Below are 21,768 nucleotides of genomic sequence, written 5' to 3' on the forward strand. Positions count from 1 at the left end.
CATCTTTGCCCTTATTCAGGCCTGCATAACCTCATGTTTGGACTATTGCAATGACCTCTTAACTGGAGAAGGAAATGGAAAATCACTCCAGTATCTTTGCTAAAAAAGCCCCAAATGACATTGTGAAGAGTTCAGCATGACTGAAACAACTGAATAGCAGTAGCAATGACCAATTAATTTGTCACCCTGCTCCCAGCACTTCCCTTCTCAAATCCATTCTCTGCATAGCTGCTAAATTGATATTCATAAAGTACATATCTGGCCATGTCACTCCCTTACTTAGAATCTTCAGTGGCTCCTTATTGCCTGTGGGCTAAAATAGAAAATCACTAGGCTGGTCTTTAAAGATCTCTCCAGGGGGGCAGCTAGGTGGTACAGTGGATAAAGCACTGGCCCTGGATTCAGGAGGACCTGAGTTCAAATCTGCCTCAGACACTTGACACTTACTAGCTGTGTGACCCTGGGCAAGTCACGTAACTCTCCAATCTGATTCACCCAAGTTTTTCAATCTTATTTAATATTGTACCCCATTCCCAGGGTCTTTATTCTTCACCTTCCTCTCCTGCCTCTGGGTCTTTTCATAGACTTCCTCCCATGTCTAGAATGTTCTCTATTTCTGTCTCAAAAAAGGTCCTGCCTCCCCTCAAGGCCTTTCCTGATGCTCCCAGGGAATGTTTATTCTCTCTTGAGATTGCTTTATTTTTATAAAACATATTTATAATTATAGTTATTATATAGTTTACTTATAAGAATAATTATTACAAAGTACTTGCATAAATATATTTGTTATTATGCATAACTACACTTATAATATATTAAAATAATTATTACAAAGTATATAAGCAGCATATAGCATATCTATAATAATTATTACTTTAAGGTATATTTATAAGTAGTATACAGTATATCTATAATAATAATTATAAAGTATATTTATAATTATAACAATAACTATTATAAAGTGTTATGTAACAATAACTATCATTTATATGACATACTGGAGTGATTTCCCATTTCCATCTCCAGATCATTTGACAGATAAGGCAAGTGAGGCAAATGGGGTTAAGTGACTTATCCAGGGTCACCCATTTGGTGTCTGAGGCTAGATTTGAATTTAGGAACACGAGTCTTCCTGACTCTAGTCCCTGCAATTTTTCTACTGTGTCACTTTGCTGCTACATGAGGCAGCTAGGGGGCGCCAAAGTACTTAGAGTGCTAGACTTTAATCACCAAGAACAGAGTTCAAATCCAGCTTCAGATTATTTACCAGTTCTATAAACCCGGGTTTACAGAACCTCTGTCTGCCTCAGGTTCCTTATCTGTAAAATGGGAATAATAATATCATTTACTTCTCAGTTTGTTTTGAGGATCAAATGGGATAATGTTAGGAAATAAATCCTCCTCCTCTTCCTCCCTCTCCCTAGCATCCAGGACAGTGCTTTGCTCCTAGTATTTTGTTGTTGTTCAATCGTATCAGTATTGTTCTACTTCCTGTACTCCACTTGGGGTTTTCTTGGTAAAGATACTGGAGTGGTTTGCCATTTCCTTCTTCAGCTCATTTTACAGATGAGGAAACTGAGGCAATGTTAAGTGACTTGCCCAGGGTCACTCAGCTAATAAGTGTGTGAGGCTACATTTGGACTGAGGAAGATAAGTCCTCCTGATTCCAAACCCAGTGCTCTATCCATTAGGCCAGGGCTTCTTAAACTTTTTCTATTTGAGACCCCTTTTTGCCTGAAAAATTTTGACATGACCCCATGATGGCATGCACAGTGCAAAGTGAGCATGTTGTATATTCAGAACCAAGGCTGCAGTGACCCCCATGTTCAGTTAAGTGAGCCCATATGACGTCACAACCCATAGTTTACAATAAATATTTCAGACCTCCATGGGCAAATCTATGCAATAAATGTTTATTGGATAGTATTATATATCTTGTGCTCCTCTGAGTTCTAGTTTCCTGATTTGCAAAATGGGGATGATCTATCCCTTTGTTTTTCTCTTCTACCCTTCTCTTGGTATTCTTTCTCCCTCCCTGCTGGCTCCTTGGTGCACTTTATCCCTAACACACCCATTGCTTTGTACTTTGGGTGAGCAGATCCTAGGGAAAGCTGACCTGAAGCTCCCCATTTGTGCTAGACAAATGGCTCTCCACTCCTTTTAGCAAGGTCATTGATTATGAAAACAAAATCTGTAGGAGCTTGAGAGGGAAGTGCTATCCTTTCCAATAATTCCTGGGATGGCTTGCCAGCTGGGATGGCTTTCATTTGAGTGGAATTGACCTGAGCAGCCTGCCTAGCACTGCCCCATTAGTGGAGGTATGATTTCACCAGGGGAGGCACTCATGCATACGTGCTTTCTTTTTCCACTGTGCATTTGTGGTTTTAAAGATTCTGATTTCTACTGTGGACTTTTATAGAAGACCTTTCTTCCCTTCCAGAAAATCATAGGGCTGGGGTGGACTTTTTTTTCCAAGGTGATAATTAAAGGATGAGTTGTCTATCTCTGCAAAACTTCTTTCCAAGGGGGCAAATGAAAATTCTTTGGTGAAGACAGAGGAGAGTTATTGAGTATGTATGAATTCAATTCCATAGCTATTTACTAGGAGACAGCTTTGTGGTAGGCACTGGCCATGAAAGATAAACATTAAGTAGTCTCTCCCTTTAGGGAAGTTACATCTTATGGATATACCAAGTTATTTCTGGAGGGAGACGGTGCTAATAACTGGGGATGGAGAACCACCTCTTGTAAGAGTTGGTGCCTGAGCTATCTATATAAAGGGTGGGTGAGAAAGGGGTGCGTTTCAGATGAGGGGACCCCTTGTACAAAGGCTTGGAGATGGGAGATGGTATATTGTGTCCCAAAACATCTAACAGGCCATTTTAACTAGAAAAAGGGGCGAGTGAGGGGGCAATAAGATGCAATAAGATTAGAAGGGTAAGGAGGAGCCAGGTTCTGAAGGACCTTAAATGCCTAGCTTTTGTGTTTTTGTCCTAGAGACCACAGGGAATTCATGGAAGATTTTTGAGTGGGGGGAGGGGGGTTAAAAAATAGACCTATCTAGGTGGAATGGAATACATATGAATGAAATAAAGTTGAAATTTCTGAAGAAACAGTTTTGATTTGAGACAAACCGAATTTGTCAAGAAAATGAGAGAGATTATCTTGGGAAAAGAAGGGAAGGGATTTGGAGGGGGATCACCCCTATACATTTCTTCCACCCTCTGACTCACATTTGTGAGTCACATCTGGTCTCCAGATGTTACTGTGGTCCTGAGTTGATTTGGAGTGTGATTCAACTAATATGGCTTTTAAGGAAAATATTTCTTTAGCTCTGAAAAGTAAGCATGCCAGTAATAATTTTCTTGTTTCTCTTTGGCTTTGGGATGTTTGGAGTACACTCCACGCTGGTTCAGCTAGAGTGGAGAGTCCATGTTGAGGGTAACTTGTGATGGTGACTCATCGCCTTGGTGATTTTTGATTTGTTTCATGGAGTTTGGTTTCTATGGTGTCTTCATTCAGAGTTGACAGGAAGTAGTCCCACTGAACAGAGAAAACTTGGTAGTTGTGCTGAGAAATAGGTAATTCATTATCACTATCCTTTTGAAGAACTTAGCAGTTTCTTAAAGCATTTTTCTGGTTTCCTAGCATAGTGTCTGGCTCATTGTAAGAACTTAATAAATTAATATATTAATAAATTATTTATCTCTCGGATAATTTTGAATTTAATGGGGATTCAAATATAAGTTTATCAAAGAATAGCCTCTTATTTCCATTGGGTTCTATTTCTGGGTTCCTCCTTTTCCCTTGATTTATTTCTCTGTTCTTTTTCTAGGACCATACAGCTTTTATTCATTCTTGCCACAGAGTATATTTTTCTAGTTTTTTAATATTTATTTTTCAAATACCAAGTGGTTAAAAAATTGATCCGTCCCTCCCATTACTTTTTTCACAGTCGATCAAAAACAGATCTAAAAAACCTTGAAAATAAATCTCTTAATCCATGTCCAAATAGTCTGACAAAACATGTTCCCCCATCAGCTGTGTTTGAAAATCTGTAGCTCTTCCTGAATTTGAAGGTCATCAGTTCTCTGTCAAGAGATGAATGACATAGTTTGTCTTCATACTTTTGGACTCGTGGTTTCTCATTGTGTTAGATCAGAGTTCTAAAGCCTTTTCAATTGTTTTTCTGTAGAGTACATTTTGATAGCAAAAGCACTTGTTAAGCTCTTACTGTATACCAGATTAAAGATACAAGTAGAATCAAACAAGACAATGTCTACCCTCAAGAAGTTTCCATTCTAGTGGGGGAAAATAACAGAATTGAAAGGGGACCTTCAAAGTAGGGGAAAGGGAAGGACGTCATTTGGGGAAGAAAGTGAGCAGAATGCCTTGGCATGTGAAAAGTGGATGGCAAACTCATTTTAAACTCACTTAACCTCTTCATATGCCAGTTGTTTCATTTATAAATTGATGAGTTGACTAGATAACCCAAGGGTCCTTCTAGCTCTAAAGTGAAGACCTAGTATTACTTACTCCTTGAGGAACCAAATCCCATTGTTATTGATCGTGAAATCCTATGAACTAAGACAATTGCAGCAAAATGGAAGAATGGCTGTTGTTCATCCTTGTTCTCAAAGAGGACCAATGATATGAACAGGGTAGTGTCTTGACTTGGAAGTGAATTGGATGTAAGTGAGTCAGAGCCATGCAAAATCATCAGCCTCACTCTCTCCTTCAGAGTCATCTGGGCCCAGTGGCAAGATCATAGGTCAGGACGACTGGTGATGACCCTGGGATGGGAGACGTTGGTCTTTTTAAGCTAAGGTCTTTACCAGGTGTCAGCTTGTCTGAGGCAACACCTGTAGAGAGACAAATAGGTGGCCAAGTTTATTTCATTGTCTCTAAGAATACCAAGGCACATTATGACATGGGCTACTGGGCCACCTTGTAATGAAGTACTCACAATCAGCATTTTCAAAAATACCACCTTGGAGAAAATTACAGCTTGTGTACCACCATCTGTTGCAGAGAATGGGGTGTGTGGGGGGGGAGAAAGCATTTATTAAACCCTTACTATTATCTCATTTTATCTCAATGAGGAGGTAGAAAAATCCATGAGATAATCCAAATTAAATGAACACGGGCTGGAATACTCTTGATTTCAATGCACGTCTGGGCACAGGGGAAGATGGCAGGCAGAATGTTGGAAAATATGGCTCAGGATCAACAAACAAAAGCAGTCAAAGGCTGTTAGCCCACACTGATGCCTCACACTTACAAATCATGAATACTTTATTCAGCAAGAGAGCTGAGAGATGCTGGATGTGGTGAGCACATACTGTATTGAATCACAGAATATGACAGGATCAATGTCAACAGAGAAGACACCTGGTTCCCCATGTGTTTGTTTGGTAGGCAGTTAGGTGGTGCGGTACAGCATTGGACTTGGAAACAGGAAGACCCATCATCAGGAGTTCAAATCTGGCCTCAGACCCTTACTAGCTGTGTGACCCTGGGCAAGTCACTTAACCTTGTTTGCTTCAGTTTCCGTATCTGCCAGATGAACTGGAGAAGGAAATGGCAACTCATTCCAGTATCTTTGCCAGAAAAAGCTCATTTGGGGTCACAAAGAGTCAGAGTCAGTTGAACAACAACAATATCTCTTTAATAGCAACATCAGTTTGATGGGACATTGCAAACCCTAAGGCACTATGTAAATATAATTTGTTATTGAGATAGGACCTGATATATGTTGTTTTAGATTTTATTGGGTCATTTAAGCATTGCTAGTGAAGCAGCAAAGGAAATAGGAACTTGATTTAAAAAAGGAAATCCATGATTATGTCCATTTTCAGAATGGTGGAGTCATGGTAGAGGCTTGTTTAAAAGTGAAAGCAATGATTCTGTGTCTCTGGTTTTCTTTTGCCTAGGGTCTAGTACACTGACCAAAACCAAGCAGGGAGAGGTTCTGTCAGTGGAAGAAAAGACAGATTTAGGACATGGCCCCAAGGAGAATTCATCTTATGTACATTTAACAAATGCAAAGAAGACATCCTTGCCTCCCAACCCACAAACTGGGCTCTGCTAGGGAATGGGAAACCCAAGAATGAAGGTGTCTACCTGGAGTACTTGAACAATCCATAGGTGGTCATGCACCCATGAGCTTAATACATTCTGGCATATTGACCTACTCACCTACACATCCTGAGTAACCAGGCTTCAAGTCATGGGAGATAGACATCCCTTTCAGCTCCTAGTGGGGACATAATGCTACCACACAGAGACCACAGAAGTTTCTTTAGAAGTCATAAAATATAATACAAATATAGACGACTCTGTTTAGCTTTTTTTTTTTAAACGGGACAATGAGGATTAAGTGACTTGCCCAAGGTCACACAGCTAATAAGTGTCAAGTGTCTGAGGCTGGATTTGAACTCAGGTCCTCCTGAATCCAGGGCTGGTGCTTTATCCACTGCACCACCTAGCTGCCCCCTCTGTTTGGCTTTTAAAGCCCTTTTTGATAGCTCCAACCCACATTTCCAGCTTAGGTACGTCCCCACGTTCACTCTGTGATTTAGCCAAACTGGTCTTTTTGTTCCCATCACATGATTAGGAATTTTTAACTCTGATACTACTGTCTTCACCAAACCATTCTTTATTCCCCTCAACTGCTAATGCCCCGACTCCTTTGCAGTTATTCACTTGATAGTTATTTTATAGATACTGTTATATGGCTTGTCTCTCCTGTTACAATGTAGATTCATTTCAAGTAGGGATTTTTTTTTCATTCCTGATTTGTAGTTTTATACACACACACACACACATATCTGAGCTATACATGCTCACTAAAAATTTAACAACTGGCTCAGAAATTTTAGCACATTCCTGGGATGTAGTGAAGGATAGAGACAGCACCTGTGATTTCATTGGGATGGGGAACACTCAGGTGAGGAAACTCTCTTTGTCAATGCAAGTGGGCATCTTCCCTGCAGCTTAGAACCTTAAAGTTTGCCTGGAGACCCATGTTCTAGGTTTGCTTATTTTTTTTAAACTTTATTTTATTTTCAATCCGTGGAACAAAAGAAGCATTTCCATAATACAATACAGTAAAAAAATGTTTGCACATGAAAATGCAAATCTACCACGTACAACTTGCTATTCTTTCCAAATATACAGCAAAGTTATGTACATTTATTTCTTTTTCTTTTTCTAACCCCCCCTCCCTGCCCTAGAGATGACTACCAGGAGACACAAATATATATGTAAAATTGTTCTATACATGTGTCTATCAGTTCTTTCTCTGGATGCAGAAAGCATCTTTCTTTATATGTCCTTTGTTTATTTATTTATTCATTCATTCATTCATTTAATTAATTTATTTGCGGGGCACTGAGGGTTGTGACTTGCCCAGGGTCACACAGGTAGTAAGCGTCATGTGTCTGAGGCCAGATTTGTACTCAGGTCCTCCTGAATCTAGGGCCAGTTCTCTATTCACTTCACCACCTAACTTCCCCCATGTCCTGTATTTTTAATTTGGATCTTTATAATAGTCAAAATGATTTAGTGGCTAAAAGTCTTTTGTTTTTGTTTTTTTGCAGGGCAATGAGGGTTAAGTGACTTGCCCAGGGTCACACAGCTAGTAAATGTCAAGTGTCTGAGGCAGGCTTTGAACTCAGGTCCTCCTGAATCCAGGGCTGGTGTTTTATCCACTGCTCCACCTAGCTGCCCCCTAAAAGTCATTATTAAAAGAGTATTGCTGTTACTGTATACAATGGTTTTTTTTTTGATTCTGCTCACTTTGCTCTCCCTCACTTTGTGCAAGTCTTTCCGTGCCTTTCTAAGATCATTGAGCTCATCACTTTTCTTTTTTCTTTTTAATTTTTAAATTTCATTAAAATTAATTAATTTTTTTAGAACTTATCATTTCTTACAGCACAGTAGTATTCCATCATAGCCATACACCACAACTTGTTCAGCCATTCCCCAGCTAATGGGGATTCCTGCAATTTTCAGTTCTTTGCCACCACAAAGAGAGCTGTTATAAACATCCCAGTCACTTGCGACTTTATCATTACTATCTGTTAACTTCCCTCTAGCCTATTGTTACTCACTGTTTTCTTTCTCAGCCTCTCTTGCTGATCTGCAGAACAGATTGAGGAGAGACAATATAGCCTATATGTTTCAGAGTCAGAACTTAGACCCAGGTCTTCCTGCTTTTTGAGGCTGCCTCTGTCCACCAGGTCGTGTCTGGTACACAGTAGGTGATTAATAGAAATTTGCTGTTTGGAAGATTGATCCATGTTGTGGGTTGTGCAAATCCCAGCATGAATCTAGGTAATGATCTCCCCTTTGTGTCCTTAGGCAACCAGAGGCACAGTGACTGCCTTCCCTGGCTTTGATGACCGGGCTGATGCCGAAACCCTTCGGAAAGCGATGAAAGGACTTGGTAAGAAGATCTTCAGCATTCCTGGCAATCATGTCTAAGTGAAAACGATTTTTTGACACTGACACATCTCCCTTTAAAGGGAGGTTAGTTAAAAACAAAATCAACAATGTTCCGATTACCTTCCCCTTAAGACTAGAAAAATCACCAACTTGGGTGTTAAAGGACCCAGGGTCTAATCCCAGGTCTGTCACTTAGGTCCTTGTGACGTCTGGAACATCATTGCTGTGCTTGGGCTTCCGTTTCCTCGTCTGTGAAATGTGAGGGTTGGATTAGACAGCCTCTCAAGTTCTTTCTTGTCCTGACCCTCCCACTTTCTGATCCATTCATGACAGGAGCATAGGATAGTATTAAGCTTGTACTTAAAGGCTTCCCTGCTTGGTCAAACCTACCAGAGTTACATTCACACTCCATGATGGGACATTGCTGTGGGACCCGAGTCTCCAAAACAGGTGTTGTTTGAAAGATGCCAGGGACCTTTTTGTACCCACCACAAAACGTGGTAAGAGCTAGAAGTTATAGCTGCTAACTGGAGAGATTGGAGAGTGGGGAAAATGAGGGAAAGGTAGGTGACCCTGTTAGAGGGTCCTGGTTTTTTTAGGGAGCCACAGCGAGGCCTGGAAGGGTGGAGATATTCAAGAAGAGGACTAAGATTGTTTATGAATTCATTTCAGGTACTGATGAAGAAAGCATCCTGACTCTCCTCACAGCCCGAAGCAACGCCCAGCGCCAAGAAATTGCAGTGGCATTTAAAACTTTATTTGGCAGGGTAAGTGTGCGTTGTTAAACCACAGAAGAGACTATGACAGGACCAGCATGCATGAGGCATGTTGGAAATGGGCTCATCCAATTTAATTTGGGGCAGCTAGGTATCACTGTGGATAGAATGGTGGGGCCTGCAATTGGGAAGACTCATCTTTTTGAGTTCGAATCTGGCCTGAGACACTTGTGGATGGGTGACCCTGGGGAAGTCACTTAATCTCCATATGTTCCAGTTTCCTAATTTATAAACTGGAGATCATAATAGTACCTACCTCCCAGGATTGTTTTGCAAACCTTAAAACTCTCTATAAATACATTTTTATATAAGTAACACATAGATATATATTCTTCTTTTTTTGCAGGGCAATGAGGGTTAAGTGACTTGCTTAGGGTCACACAGCTAGTAAGTGTCAAGCTTCTGAGGCGGGATTTGAACTCAGGTCCTCCTAAATCCAGGGCTGGTGTTTTATCTACTGCACCATCTATCTGCCCTGATATATATTATTCTTATAGCATAGGCTGTGACAGTGCCACTCCCCTGTTCTATAAACTCCCTATGAGCTCCCTATTATTATCTCCAGGGTTCAATAGAAACTTCTTTAGCCATAGCCCTTCTCACTTGGGCTACTCTTCTGATTTTAGTTACTACATATTATTCCCTTCTACCTGCTCTGTGATCCAGCCATAAGGATGACCTAGCTGTTCCTTGGACACACACACACACACACACACACACACACACACACACTCTATCTTCAATCTCTGTGTCATTGCATTGACCATCCCCAATGCCTGGGATACCTTCCCTCCTCACCTCTGCCTCTGTGAATTCCTTGACTTACTGGTCCCTTGTCTAGTGCCTTTCCATCTTAGGTTACATTCCATCTACTCTCTGTGTACCTTGTACATACTGATTTAAGTATATGCTATCTCCCCATTTAGAATGTAAGCTCCTTGAAGGCAGGAATTGTTTTCATTATTCCTTCAAATTCTCAGTGTCACTTTACCTTATAGTTAGCACTTAGTAAATGCCAAATGTTGAACAATGAATCAGCACACAAGGCTTCTTTAGATTAAAAAAAAATTATATTTGTTCAACTTTTAATTTAGAAATGAATGGTTTAGTGGTTAAAAGTGTTGGACTTGCACCAGAGTTCAAATCATGCCATTGACACTCATTAGCTGCATGATCCTGGACAAGTCGCCAAACCTCGGGTCCTCAGTTTCCAAATCTGTAAAATGGGGGCGGGGGTTGGATGCGGTGACCTTGAAAGCACCCTCCACCTCTAGTTCTGTGACCATCTATTTATTATTTGTGAAGATACAACCTGTGTATGTGTGTGTGTGAGAAGAGACTCATTTAACACTTCTTCCTGGGGGCAGCTAGGTGGTGCAGTGGATAAAGCACTGGCCCTGGATTCAGGAGGACCCGAGTTCAAATCCGATTTCAGACACCTAACACTTACTAGCTGTGTGCCCCTGGGCAAGTCACTGAACCCCCATTGCCTCACACACACACAAAAAGACTTCTTCCTGGCCAATCCATTTGTGTCTTCTTCCTGCAGGATCTTCTGGATGACTTGAAATCAGAACTGACGGGGAAATTCGAGAAGCTCATTGTGGCTTTGATGAAGCCAGCCAGGCTATACGATGCCTATGAACTGAAGCATGCTTTGAAGGTAAGGGAGGAGCCAAAAGGGGAAAAAGAATTTGCTCCTAAAGACAATAAGTGGTGCATCTTCTTAAAGAGCCAGTTGTTCCACAGCGAAGGTGAACACTCCTAGCCACGTCTTTTGGTTCTCCTTTTACAAATGGCTCTGAATTGTTTTATGGAGGCTGTCTGGAAGCTCATAGTGAGCAGGGGGAAGAGAGAGGAAGGGAAGGAAGGAAATCAATGTGTCATTTGGAGAATGTAAAGAATTAATTGTTATTTGAGGTTTTTATGCCTCAGCGAGCACTGGCCTGGGGCTCTGCAAACCGCAGGGTGCTCCACCCACTGGTTGTAGCCGTTGCCATGGCACTGGCACCTCACATCATCACCACTCCGGATGCCTACATGGGCCTGGCAAAATTATAATGATTGGAAGCCTAGTGAGGGCAGTCATGTGACTATCAGAGCGGCCAGCCCATTGGCTGGGGCTGTGCAGGGTTTTTCTGGGATTGGGGGAGGAGAATTCGCCATTCTAGCTGGAGGCTAGAAGGCCACAGGAGTTCTGCTGAGTATTCTCAGCTGATTCCTGGGCGGTGGCATTTTTTCAGGTTGTATAATTTCCCTTCCCCCATTTTATTTCCTTTCCCTTGATCCTACTGATCCTATTTGTGTGTTTTTTTAAGTTCATTCTTGTTAAAATAAATCCTGCTCTGTTTTGAGGGAGGCTGCCAGTCTCCTTCCTTGCCCCAATATTGCAGCGAGCCGCTTAGCCAACACTCCCCAATTAAAAATTGGTCCCCACAAGGCAAATATCTGTTTTAGTCTTTATTTCTGTCTGATATTCATCAGACTCTTCTCGAATCTCTCATGATATCAGAGCTTTTCATTATTTACCACATTTGGATACTCATGTTGAGAAGGTATCGCTGCAGGAGAAAGATAGTATAGTTTAGTGGAGATCTGGGCTCAGGTCTGATCTTATTGGCTGTGGGACCCTGGGCCAGTCACCTCTCTCACTACTCAGTTTTCTAGGCCACTCGCAAAGACTATAAATAGAACCAAAAGTCCCAACCCGCATTGGAAGATCCCTCACCTTGGAGTTCCTTCAACCACAAAATCAAGAATCCCCTCCCTAACTTATCTTTATGGTTACTAAGGAGTAAAAGCTAAGGGCAACCTGATAATGCAAGTTAATTCAACAAACCTTTATTAAGCAACTGTTACACCCAGGGCCCTGGGATAGGTGCTGGGAGGAAACACTTCTCATTTTTAGTTCAAGGAGGGAAATGAGATAGAATTGTCATGATGGGGAGTTTTTACCCCAGTATTTTTCTCTCTTCCCTAGCTCCTTCTGAGTACAAGATAGCAAACTGTAGCTCTCATTGTACATGCTGGTGACTCGTGATGATTCAAGCCAAAGCGACTAGATAACAACCACCAGCATGACAAATGGCATTTACAAGGGCAGTGTATCTTAGGGGCTAGAGGGCTGGACTTCACTGGAATCAAAGGACCTGGGTTCAAATCATGATGCTGATACTTAGTATCTGTGTGATCTTGGGCAAATCAGAACCCATCTATAAAACAGGAATCATTGTGTTGCCAATCTTACTGTGTTGGCCTAAGGCTCATAGTGAGAAATGAGAAAAGGCATGTTGGGCCCTTTACCAACCAACACTAAAGAACCATGTAAACGTCCCCCTTTCCCTCCTGGAGGCTCACTTCCTTGCAGAACGTGTCCTTTCCCTAATAATTACACCTGGAACGCTGGGGATGACTGACCAAATTTTAAACCTTGCAATCTGGGCACAACCAGTTTCCATTCGTTGTTAGGGATCGTCTCTGTCTCCTGGTAGCTCCCCCACCCCTGATCCACTCTTGTCTAGATTTTTGACAAGCCTCCTGGCTCCTGAGGCCATGTCATTTTGGTCTAGTGACACAGCCTTCTCTCTGCCTTGTGAATGGGGCAGCCCATGTTCCTAAATGGACAATATTCTGCTATTTTTCACAGGGTTTCCCAAACCCTACCAGCATCTCAAGGCCTTGACTTCTTTGCCTAAGTCACCTTTAACATCCCCAGTCCCAGTGCAGCTCTCTCCTCATGCCCAACCGTCAGCAGCCATCAGGAGACGCTCCCCCACCAGCTTGGGCCTTCAAGGACTGAGGGAATCATCTTCCCTCGAGGTTGTCAGGGGTCTGTCCTGGGTGCCTGGCTCTTTGTTCTAAGCTCAGCCAGGTTTTAGACCAAGAGTTCCGAACCTTGTGTGTGTCTTGGACCTCTTGGTCAGCCTCTGGACCCTTTTTCAGATTAATTTTTCTAGATGCATAACATAAAATACAAGAGATTAACACAGGAAATCATATATATTGGAATGCTATAGCCAAACTATTAAAAAAAGGTCCCTGGACTCTAAGTGAAGAGCCCTGGGTCTAGAGAGCCCAGATCTCAAGGCGTCCACATAGTCCAGCTTCAGGAGTCGCCTAGGATCAAGAGGGACTTGTTCACTCCGCTGGGGTCCTGCTATGGGATAGTCACTGCCCGTGGTTGTTGAAGGAATTCTCAGTCCCTTTGTAATCATTCATTAGCCTTTGACCTTTGAAGTCTGGTAACTTTAAGGCCTATTGACTTATTTTTTTTTTTTACTACTCTGTAATCTGTTGAACTTCTCCTTTTGTGTTCTCACCTGTCTCTCCCTCCCAGAGATCTGTTGACAAATCCTCAAAGCAAATCTTCCCTTATCTCTTAAGTTCCAGTGACTGTGAGAAGGATTTTCTGTATTTGTTCCCAGGGACACAATCTTCTTTTTCTAAAGGCAAAGATCTAATCTGCATTTAACTATGTGGGGTACTATGACTTTAGCCCATTGGCCAGGTTACACAAGGAAATATGAACTCCCATTCACCCTGTTACATAAGGGGAGATGTGTGTGCATGCTCATCTTCCAGGCATCCTTCCACATTGGTACCCCGTCCTTGACAGTCTTGGGGACTTCCTTTTCAATGGTTTCCCAGGGAAGTATATGTGTACACCTGGCCTCTCTCCTGCTTGCCTTGCTTGCCCCTCCCTATAAGAGGATCCCCCTTAGGGTGGGATGGTAAGGGGGATCAGGATTGATGCATTTGTTGTCCACCTGCCAATCACACATCTCTGCTACCCAAGTATGAGTTGCTGATAATAAATCTTTCTTGGGGGGGCAGCTAGGTAGCACAGTGGATAAAGCACTGGCCCTGGATTCAGGAGGACCTGAGTTCAAATACGGCCTCAGACATTTGACATTTACTAGCTGTGTGACCCTGGGCAAGTCACTTAACCCTCATTGCCCCACAAAAACAAAACAAAACAAAACAAAATCTTTCTTTATTATTTGCAATACTGGCTGTTCCAGCATCATTCTTCAGTATCGCTTTTTTCTCGGCTTATGGGAGAGCTTACTCCCCTGAGCCTTTTCTGGGATCCGACAATCTGCGTTGAGGCAGACTGCCGGTATCTGTTGTCTTAATCGGAAACGTTTGTCTTTATCAAGGAATTGTTTCTCTCCTGAGTAAATATTTCCTAAAGGATTTTTCCAGTCCTGAGGGATTCCAGTATCTTACTGGGCCTCTCCAGAATCTTCCCTAATCTAGGAGATGGTCAGTTTTCCTAAGGGGCTATTCTTCTTCTCTCCTGCACCTAAATGTTAGCCAGCTGCTCCGCTTTCCCGCTGGGGCCTCCCCTGACTCCATCTCAGACTGGGTCAGGGCTACAGGTACCAAGAGGGGAACTGGTACCTTTAGTCTACAGCCTGCGAAGCTTCAGTTGAAGGAAGCAGGTTGTGGATGGTACTTTTTATTTATTTGAAGAAAGTTCTGGCAAGGTCTTTTATGAATGACGTCACTCTCTTCCCTTGTCCCACATCCCCAGACCCCCAGACCCCTGCACCAGCCCAGAAGAGAGGTCTTTATACCTTTCCATTTTTGCTACACATGTGCCTGTCCTGTCTTCTCTTCAGGACACGGTTACCTGGGAGAGATAGGCCGGCTTCATCAGCTGTTGAACTGATGGCCATGTTGGGAAAATTTCTAAGTCTGATGGAGGAACAGAAACAACAAAGTCTCTAAGCTGGCAAATAGGTTTATTGAGAGAGGTTTAATTCCACAATAAAGCCAGTCATCCAGGGATTGGACCTGAAAGACCTTGAGTGACAAAATCAATGGGTTTATATGCCCTTCCAGAAGTTAATATTAATCCTAATGAGTAATTTCTAAAATTGAAGCAAATTCTTAGGAAATATGGGAAACTGATTACGTGACAAATGTCAGCATTTTCCAGTACACTTATCAGTCTTATTGTGGCAACAGGGTCATAGTTATGCTGCATGACCCCCTTCTATTAGTCAAGCATACCACTGGTGAGCTGCATGACCCCCTTGAGTGAAGCATAACACTCATGGTTTCTAAAATATAATATTGCTGACTACTGTATCTTCTGATATTACTTAATGCTTAACACCAGAAAGTTAGTCAGAAATGAGACTTAACCTATTAATACAATTAAAAAATTAGATATATAAATATAATAAATCACAATTTATAGTTAATATGTTGGTTATTATCTTAATTAAATCACTTACGACTATATTAAATCTCTCATAACTAAGGAATGGGGAAAATCTCACTCACTGTCAGAAGTTTCAGGCTTTGGGATTCTTTCTTCAGGCCTTTTTCTTTCTGGAACTGAGGGTTATCTGCCTCTTTTCTTCCTAAGGCAATATGGAAAGTGCTGCTTTGGAGTTAGAGGATCTGACTTTAAATCCTGAGTCTGTCTGTGTCACATTGGGCAAGTCATTTCATTTTTCTGAGCCTCAGTTTTTCTATTTGTAAAATGAAGGGTTCCATACCATCTTCCTCCTCCTCTCCTCCTCTTCCTCTTCCTCTTCACTAGTTTTTTTTTTTTTTTGGCGGGGCTATGGGTGGTTAAGTGACTTGCCCAGGGTCACACAGCCAGCAAGTGTCAAGTGTCTGAACTCAGGTACTCCTGAATACAGGGCCGGCGCCCCATCCACTGTGCCACCTAGCTGCCCCCATCGCTAGCTTTTATACAGATCTTCAAGCACTGCACAAATATTATCTGATCCTCACAACAGCCCTGGGAAGGAGGTGCTATTTTTATTCTTATTTTACAGGTGAGGAAACTGAGGCAGGCAGAAGTGAAGTGACTGATCTGGGTCACAGAACTAGAATGTATTTGAGGACCGATTGAGCTTAGGTTTTCCTGACTCCAGGTCCAGCACCATCCGCTGTGCTACTTGCCTGTTCCTTGGGTGTTTCTGAAGTTGCTTCCAACTCTGAGCCTGTGATCCCATGAATGACGGAGGATTTTTTAAAATAAGAACAAGAATAACCTGCTGGCCTAGGATTTCATAGCTTGACATAGAATGCAGTCCTCTTTGCCGCAAACTCCTTGGAATGAAAAACATTTCTTAATTTTTTTGGGGGGGGTGGGGGGGAGGTGACACAATCAAAGTTAAGTGACTTGCCCAGGGTTTCACAGCTATTAAGTGTCTGAGGCCAGATTTGAACTCAGGTCCTCCTGACTCCAGAGTTGGTGCTCTATCCACTCCGCCACCTAACTGCCCCAAAGTTGATTTATTTGTTGATAATTATTTTTTTAAAATTCCACTTTCTCATCTTTCTTTTTTCTTTATTTCTTTTTTTTTTTGGGGGGGTGGAGTGGGACAATGAGGGTTAAGTGACTTGCCCAGGGTCACACAGCTAGTAAGTGTCAAGTGTCTGAGGCTGCCTTTGAACTCAGGGCCTCCTGAATTCAGGGCTGGTACTTTATCCTCTGTGCCACCTAACTGCCCCCCCCCCTTTTCTTTATTTCAATGAAAAAGTTAAGCTAAAACCAGTGACAGTACAGTGATTTCTTATGGCATAAATAGCATTCTGTAGCCCTAGTCAACCACCTCTCTACTAAGAGGATGGAAGCAGTTTCAAAATAGCAGCTAAGGTTGGCTGTTATTTTGAAGGAGGAAGGAAACAAGCATTTATAAAGTATCTATGTGCTATGCACTTTGAAAATATTTGATCTTTGGATCTATGGTCTGGTGTCTCTTAGTGTTGTTTTCATTTATGTGACGGGACAGCTATGGATGTTATTCCTTGGGCTTTGCTTTCTTTACTCTGAATCAGTTCCTGCAAATCTTCCCAAGTTTCTTTGAATCCCTCATTTTTATAATTTCTTAAGATAAATTAATATTTTTATAATATTTATATACTTTTTCCAATTGATGAATACCCATTTTATTTCCAGCTTTTGGCTATTCCCCCAAAAGTGTAGTTATGAATATTTTGTTATATATAAGCTCCCCTCCTCCTTTTTTTTTTTTTTTTTTTGCGGGGCAGTGAGGGTTAAGTGACTTGCCCAGGGTCACACAGCTAGTAAGTAAGTTTCAAGTGACTGAGGCCACATTTGAACTCAGGACCTCCTGAATCCAGGGCCAGGGCTTTATCCGCTGCACCACCTAGCTGCCCTTTTGATTCTTAACAGTAAAATGAGGGGGTTAGACTCAGTGATCTCTGTGGTACCTTCCAGTTCTAAATCTATGATCCTATGAAATTATTGCAAAAAGTTTGATTGGTTGTATTAAAGTTTAATATTAAGTCGATTTAAAAAAATCATCCAATTGGCTTACTTCTTTCATTTGCGAATATCAGTTATTACTGCAAAGTGTTTACTATCTGGGTGGCAAATTAAGAGTAATAATAATAACAGGCACTTACATAGTGCTTTGAGATTTGCAAAGGACTTTACAATTATTATCTCATTTTATCCTCACAACAACTTGGGGAGGTAGTTGCTATTATTCCCATTTTGCAGGTGAGGAACCTGAGGCAGAGAGAAGTTAAGTGGCTTGCCTCAGATTTGAATTCAGGCCCAGCTGATTCTAGGTGCTCTCTCTCTCTCTCTCTCTCTCTCTCTCTCTCTCTCTCCCTTTAGTAGAATGGAAGTTCTAGTTTAGTCGTTTAGTAGAATGGAAGTGCCAAGCATGGCACCTTGCACAAAATAAGTGCTTGTTAAGCCGAATCAAAATGGTAGACACAGTTATGGTTGTGTACAAATAATGGGCATGTTGGTATATTAGAACTGACTGTCTAATGAAAGCTTAATTGCCAAGTAGTTAATTTTGTGTCCTGACTACAAAATTAGGAAATCTGGTTGGAGGTATTTGTATCAAAGGGTGGCATCGCAGCTGTGAAGGACAGAATGTTGGCCTGGATTCAGGAGACTTGGTATGTAATTTTGAGGCTGCTTCAGATTGAAAGTGCGACCCTGGTCGACTTTCCTTCTCCGAGCCTCAGTTTCTTATCTGTAAATTCAGGGGCTGAAATAACGTTCTGTCCAGTTCTGTTTTTGTAAGTAGGTAGCTGGGTGGAACTTGGATAGAACACTGAGGTTAGGGAGCTGTTGTTTAGTTCTTTCAGTCATTCCTGACTCTTCGTGACCCCATTTGGGGTTTTCTTGACAAAGATACTGGAGTGGTTTGTCATTTCTCTCGCCAGCTCATTTTACAGATGAGAAACTGAGGGAAACAGGGTTGAGTGACTTGCCCAGGGTTAGACAGTTAGTCCTTATCTGAGGCTAGATTTGAACCCAGGTCATCCTGATTCCAGGTCCAGCACTCTATCTATTGTGCCACCTAGCTGCCCAGGGTTAGGGAGACCTGAGTTCAGATGTTCTCTCAGATACCAGGTGTGGGACCCTGAAAATGTCTCTTCACCTCTGCCTCAGCTTTAAAAGTAGTGATCGTAATAGCTCCTACCTCCCAGGGGTTTTTTGAGCATCAAATGAGATAATATTTGTAAAGCCTTTAGAACGGTGCTTGACATATAGTAGGTGCTTAATAAATGCTTGTTCTCTTCTCTGTCCTTTCCCTAATTAAGCTTCCTTTTATCCCAGAGTCTATAACATAGCCAGGAAGCATTTGGCTTAGTCTAACATGTAACTAATTTCTGTTATTATTATTATTATTGATATGGGTTGGTTTGCTCATTATCTTCCATTTTTTCCCACAGGGAGCTGGGACAAATGAAAAAGTTCTGACCGAAATTCTGGCATCCAGAACCCCTGAAGAATTAGTGGGCATTAAACAAGCTTATGAAGAAGGTAACTGTTGAAAACAGCTTCTCTTCATCCCTTCTGTGAAGATAAAGAAGATCAGGCCACAGGCTACACAGTCAAGGGATTTCATTTTCTTTCTATCTTCAGTAGCGAAATGACTTAAAGATGTAGATGGGCACGGTCATCAAAGTTACGTCTAACACAGTGGATGACAAAGTCAGGATCCAAAGTATCCTTGACAGTACAGAGCTCTGGGCATCAGCTTTTTTGTTTTTTTTGGTGGGTCAATGAGGGTTAAGTGACTTGCCTAGGGTCACACAGCTAGTAAGTGTCAAATGTCTGAGGCCAGATTTGAACTCAGGTCCTGCTGAATCCAGGGCCGCTGCTCTATCCACTGCGCCACCTAGCTGCCCCTGGGCATCATCTAATAAGAATTTCAGTAGGAATAAATGTAAAGGCTTAGACTTGGGTTCAAAAAATCAACTTGTGCTTTATAATTCACAACCACAAGATGAAAGAAGAGTGGCCTTTTGTCTGAAAGAATTCTGGGATTTGTAGTACAGGAGATGATAAGGGAGTAGGAGAAGGGGAAAGGGAATGAGTATTAAGTGCCTACTATGTTCCAGGCACTGCAGTAAGCCCTTTACAAACATTATCTCATTTGATCTTCACAACCCTGGGATGGAAGTGCTAGTATTAGACACATTTTACAGTTTTAGGAAATTAAAAAAAAATTTTTTTTGGTGGGGCAATGAGGATTAAGTGACTTGCCCAGGGTCATACAGCCAGTAAGTATCAAGTGTCTGAGGCCGCAGTTAAGGAAATTGAGACAGAGAGTAAGTGACTTGTCCAGGGTCACACAGATAAATGTCTGAGGCTGGATTTGAACTCAGGTTTTCCTGATTCTAGGTCCAGTACTCTATCTATTTTGACCCCTAACTGCATGATGTGACACCTTAAAAAAAAAAAAAAGCTAATGTGATTAAGAGCCTTCAAATTGAGGTCCAGGACTGCGATAACCCTGGTCAGACCATGTTGTGTTCAGTTCTGGGTTCACCGTATTAGGGAGGACAGAGATTAGCTAGGGAATGACCAGCAAGGGTTAACTCTGATGGTCAAGTTCTTTCAGGTCATCCTGTTTCAGGACTGCTTGAAAGAACTGGGGATGTTCAACCTGGAGAAGGGAAGATAGGATAGCTGACTTAAAGCATTTATTGGAAGGGGAGTGATTAGGCTTGTCTCTTTGGCCCCAGAAGGCAGATCTCCCCATTGGGTTTTATATACTTGCAACCTCCCGTTCTCTCACTTGTTCCTCAACTCTTTGCAAACCCAATCACTCAATTGAAATCACTCTCTCCAAAATAACCAAAGGTATCTTTTAAATTTTTTAAAATTAAGAAACATTTATTTTATCTTTTTCCCACTACACCATTCCTCTCTACTGAAAAAAGAAAAGCAAAACCCTTAAAACAAATAGGCCTCACCAAGTAAAATGAATTCTTCCATTGACCGCATTCAGAAATGTGTGTCTTTTCTATACCTTTATCAGGAGATGAGTAGAATTCTTCATTTTCCATCCTCTGGAATCATCATGGCCCATTGTGTTGATCTGAGTTCTTAAATCTTTCAAAGTTCTTAGAATGATCTCTCCATTACTATAAAATCCAAAGGCCTTTCCTCAAATCTTGTTCTTCCTGATTTCTGTGCTGCTAATGCTGTTGATCATCTTCTCTTCCGGGTGACTCTCTCCTCTCTGGGTTTTCATGACACAGTGCTCTCTTGCTTGGTTTTCTTTCTACCTGCTCCTCAGTCTGTTTTTCTGGATTCTCATCCATTTCCTGCCCCTTAACTGTGGGTGTCCCCAGAGCTCTGCCCTGGGCCCTCCCCTCTTTCTTCATAAGCTCATCCATACCTTGGGTTCAATGATCACCTCTATGAAGATGATCCCTCAAATACACATACATATACACACACCCAACAAATACACATACATTTATATATATACACAGATGTGCACATAGATATACCTATGTACATATATGTAGACATATATGTGTGCATATAGATCTATATCTATATACTGTTCAGTTGTTTCAGTCATGTCCTATTCTTTGTGGCCACATTTGGGGTTGTCTCAGCAAAGATTCAGGAGAGGTTTGCCGTTCCCTTCTCCAGCTCATTTTTTTTTTTTTTTTTTGCGGGGCAATTGGGGTTAAGTGACTTGCCCAGGGTCACACAGCTAGTAAGTGTTAAGTGTCTGAGGCCAGATTTGAACTCAGGTACTCCTGAATCCAGGGCCGGTGCTCTATCCACTGAGTCACCGAGCTGCCCCCTTGAGCTCATTTTTACAGATGATGAAACTGAAACAAACAGGGCAAAGTGACTTGCCCGGGGTCACACACCTAGGAAGTGTCTGAGGCCATATTTAAACTCACAAAGATGAGTCTTCCTGATTTCAAGTCCAGTGCTATATACATTGCATCACCTATCAATCTATTCATCTATCCATTTATCCATCCTTCCTTCCTCCCTTCCTCCCTTCCTCCCTCTCTCCCGCCCCTCGCCTCTTATCCTAGTCTTCTTCCTGATCTTCACTCCTAAATCACCAATTGCATATTGGAAATCTTGAACTGGATATCCCTTGGGCTTCTCAGATTTAACATGCTTCAAGCAGAACTCATTTTCTTTTCCTCTAAATCCTCCCCTCTTCCAGATTTTTCCTTTTTCTATCCAGGACACCACTATCATTCTAGTATCTCAGCTTCACAACTTCAGAACCAGCCTTAACTCATGTCACCTTTCCTCTCT

General features: G+C 41.8%; 1 protein-coding gene across 1 annotated transcript in view; it reads left to right on the forward strand.

Annotated features, from left to right (window-relative positions):
• Positions 1-21,768, forward strand: part of ANXA5 (annexin A5) — a 56,159-nt gene that overhangs the window by 20,336 nt on the left and 14,055 nt on the right. Inside the window, exons 3-6 of the mRNA XM_043973221.1 lie at positions 8,365-8,449; positions 9,121-9,215; positions 10,774-10,887; positions 18,915-19,005. Of these exons, the coding sequence (XP_043829156.1) occupies positions 8,365-8,449; positions 9,121-9,215; positions 10,774-10,887; positions 18,915-19,005 (385 nt within the window). The remainder of the gene's footprint in view (positions 1-8,364; positions 8,450-9,120; positions 9,216-10,773; positions 10,888-18,914; positions 19,006-21,768) is intronic.

The sequence above is a fragment of the Dromiciops gliroides genome, chromosome 6, assembly GCF_019393635.1.
Source record: "Dromiciops gliroides isolate mDroGli1 chromosome 6, mDroGli1.pri, whole genome shotgun sequence".
NCBI lineage: Eukaryota > Metazoa > Chordata > Mammalia > Microbiotheria > Microbiotheriidae > Dromiciops > Dromiciops gliroides.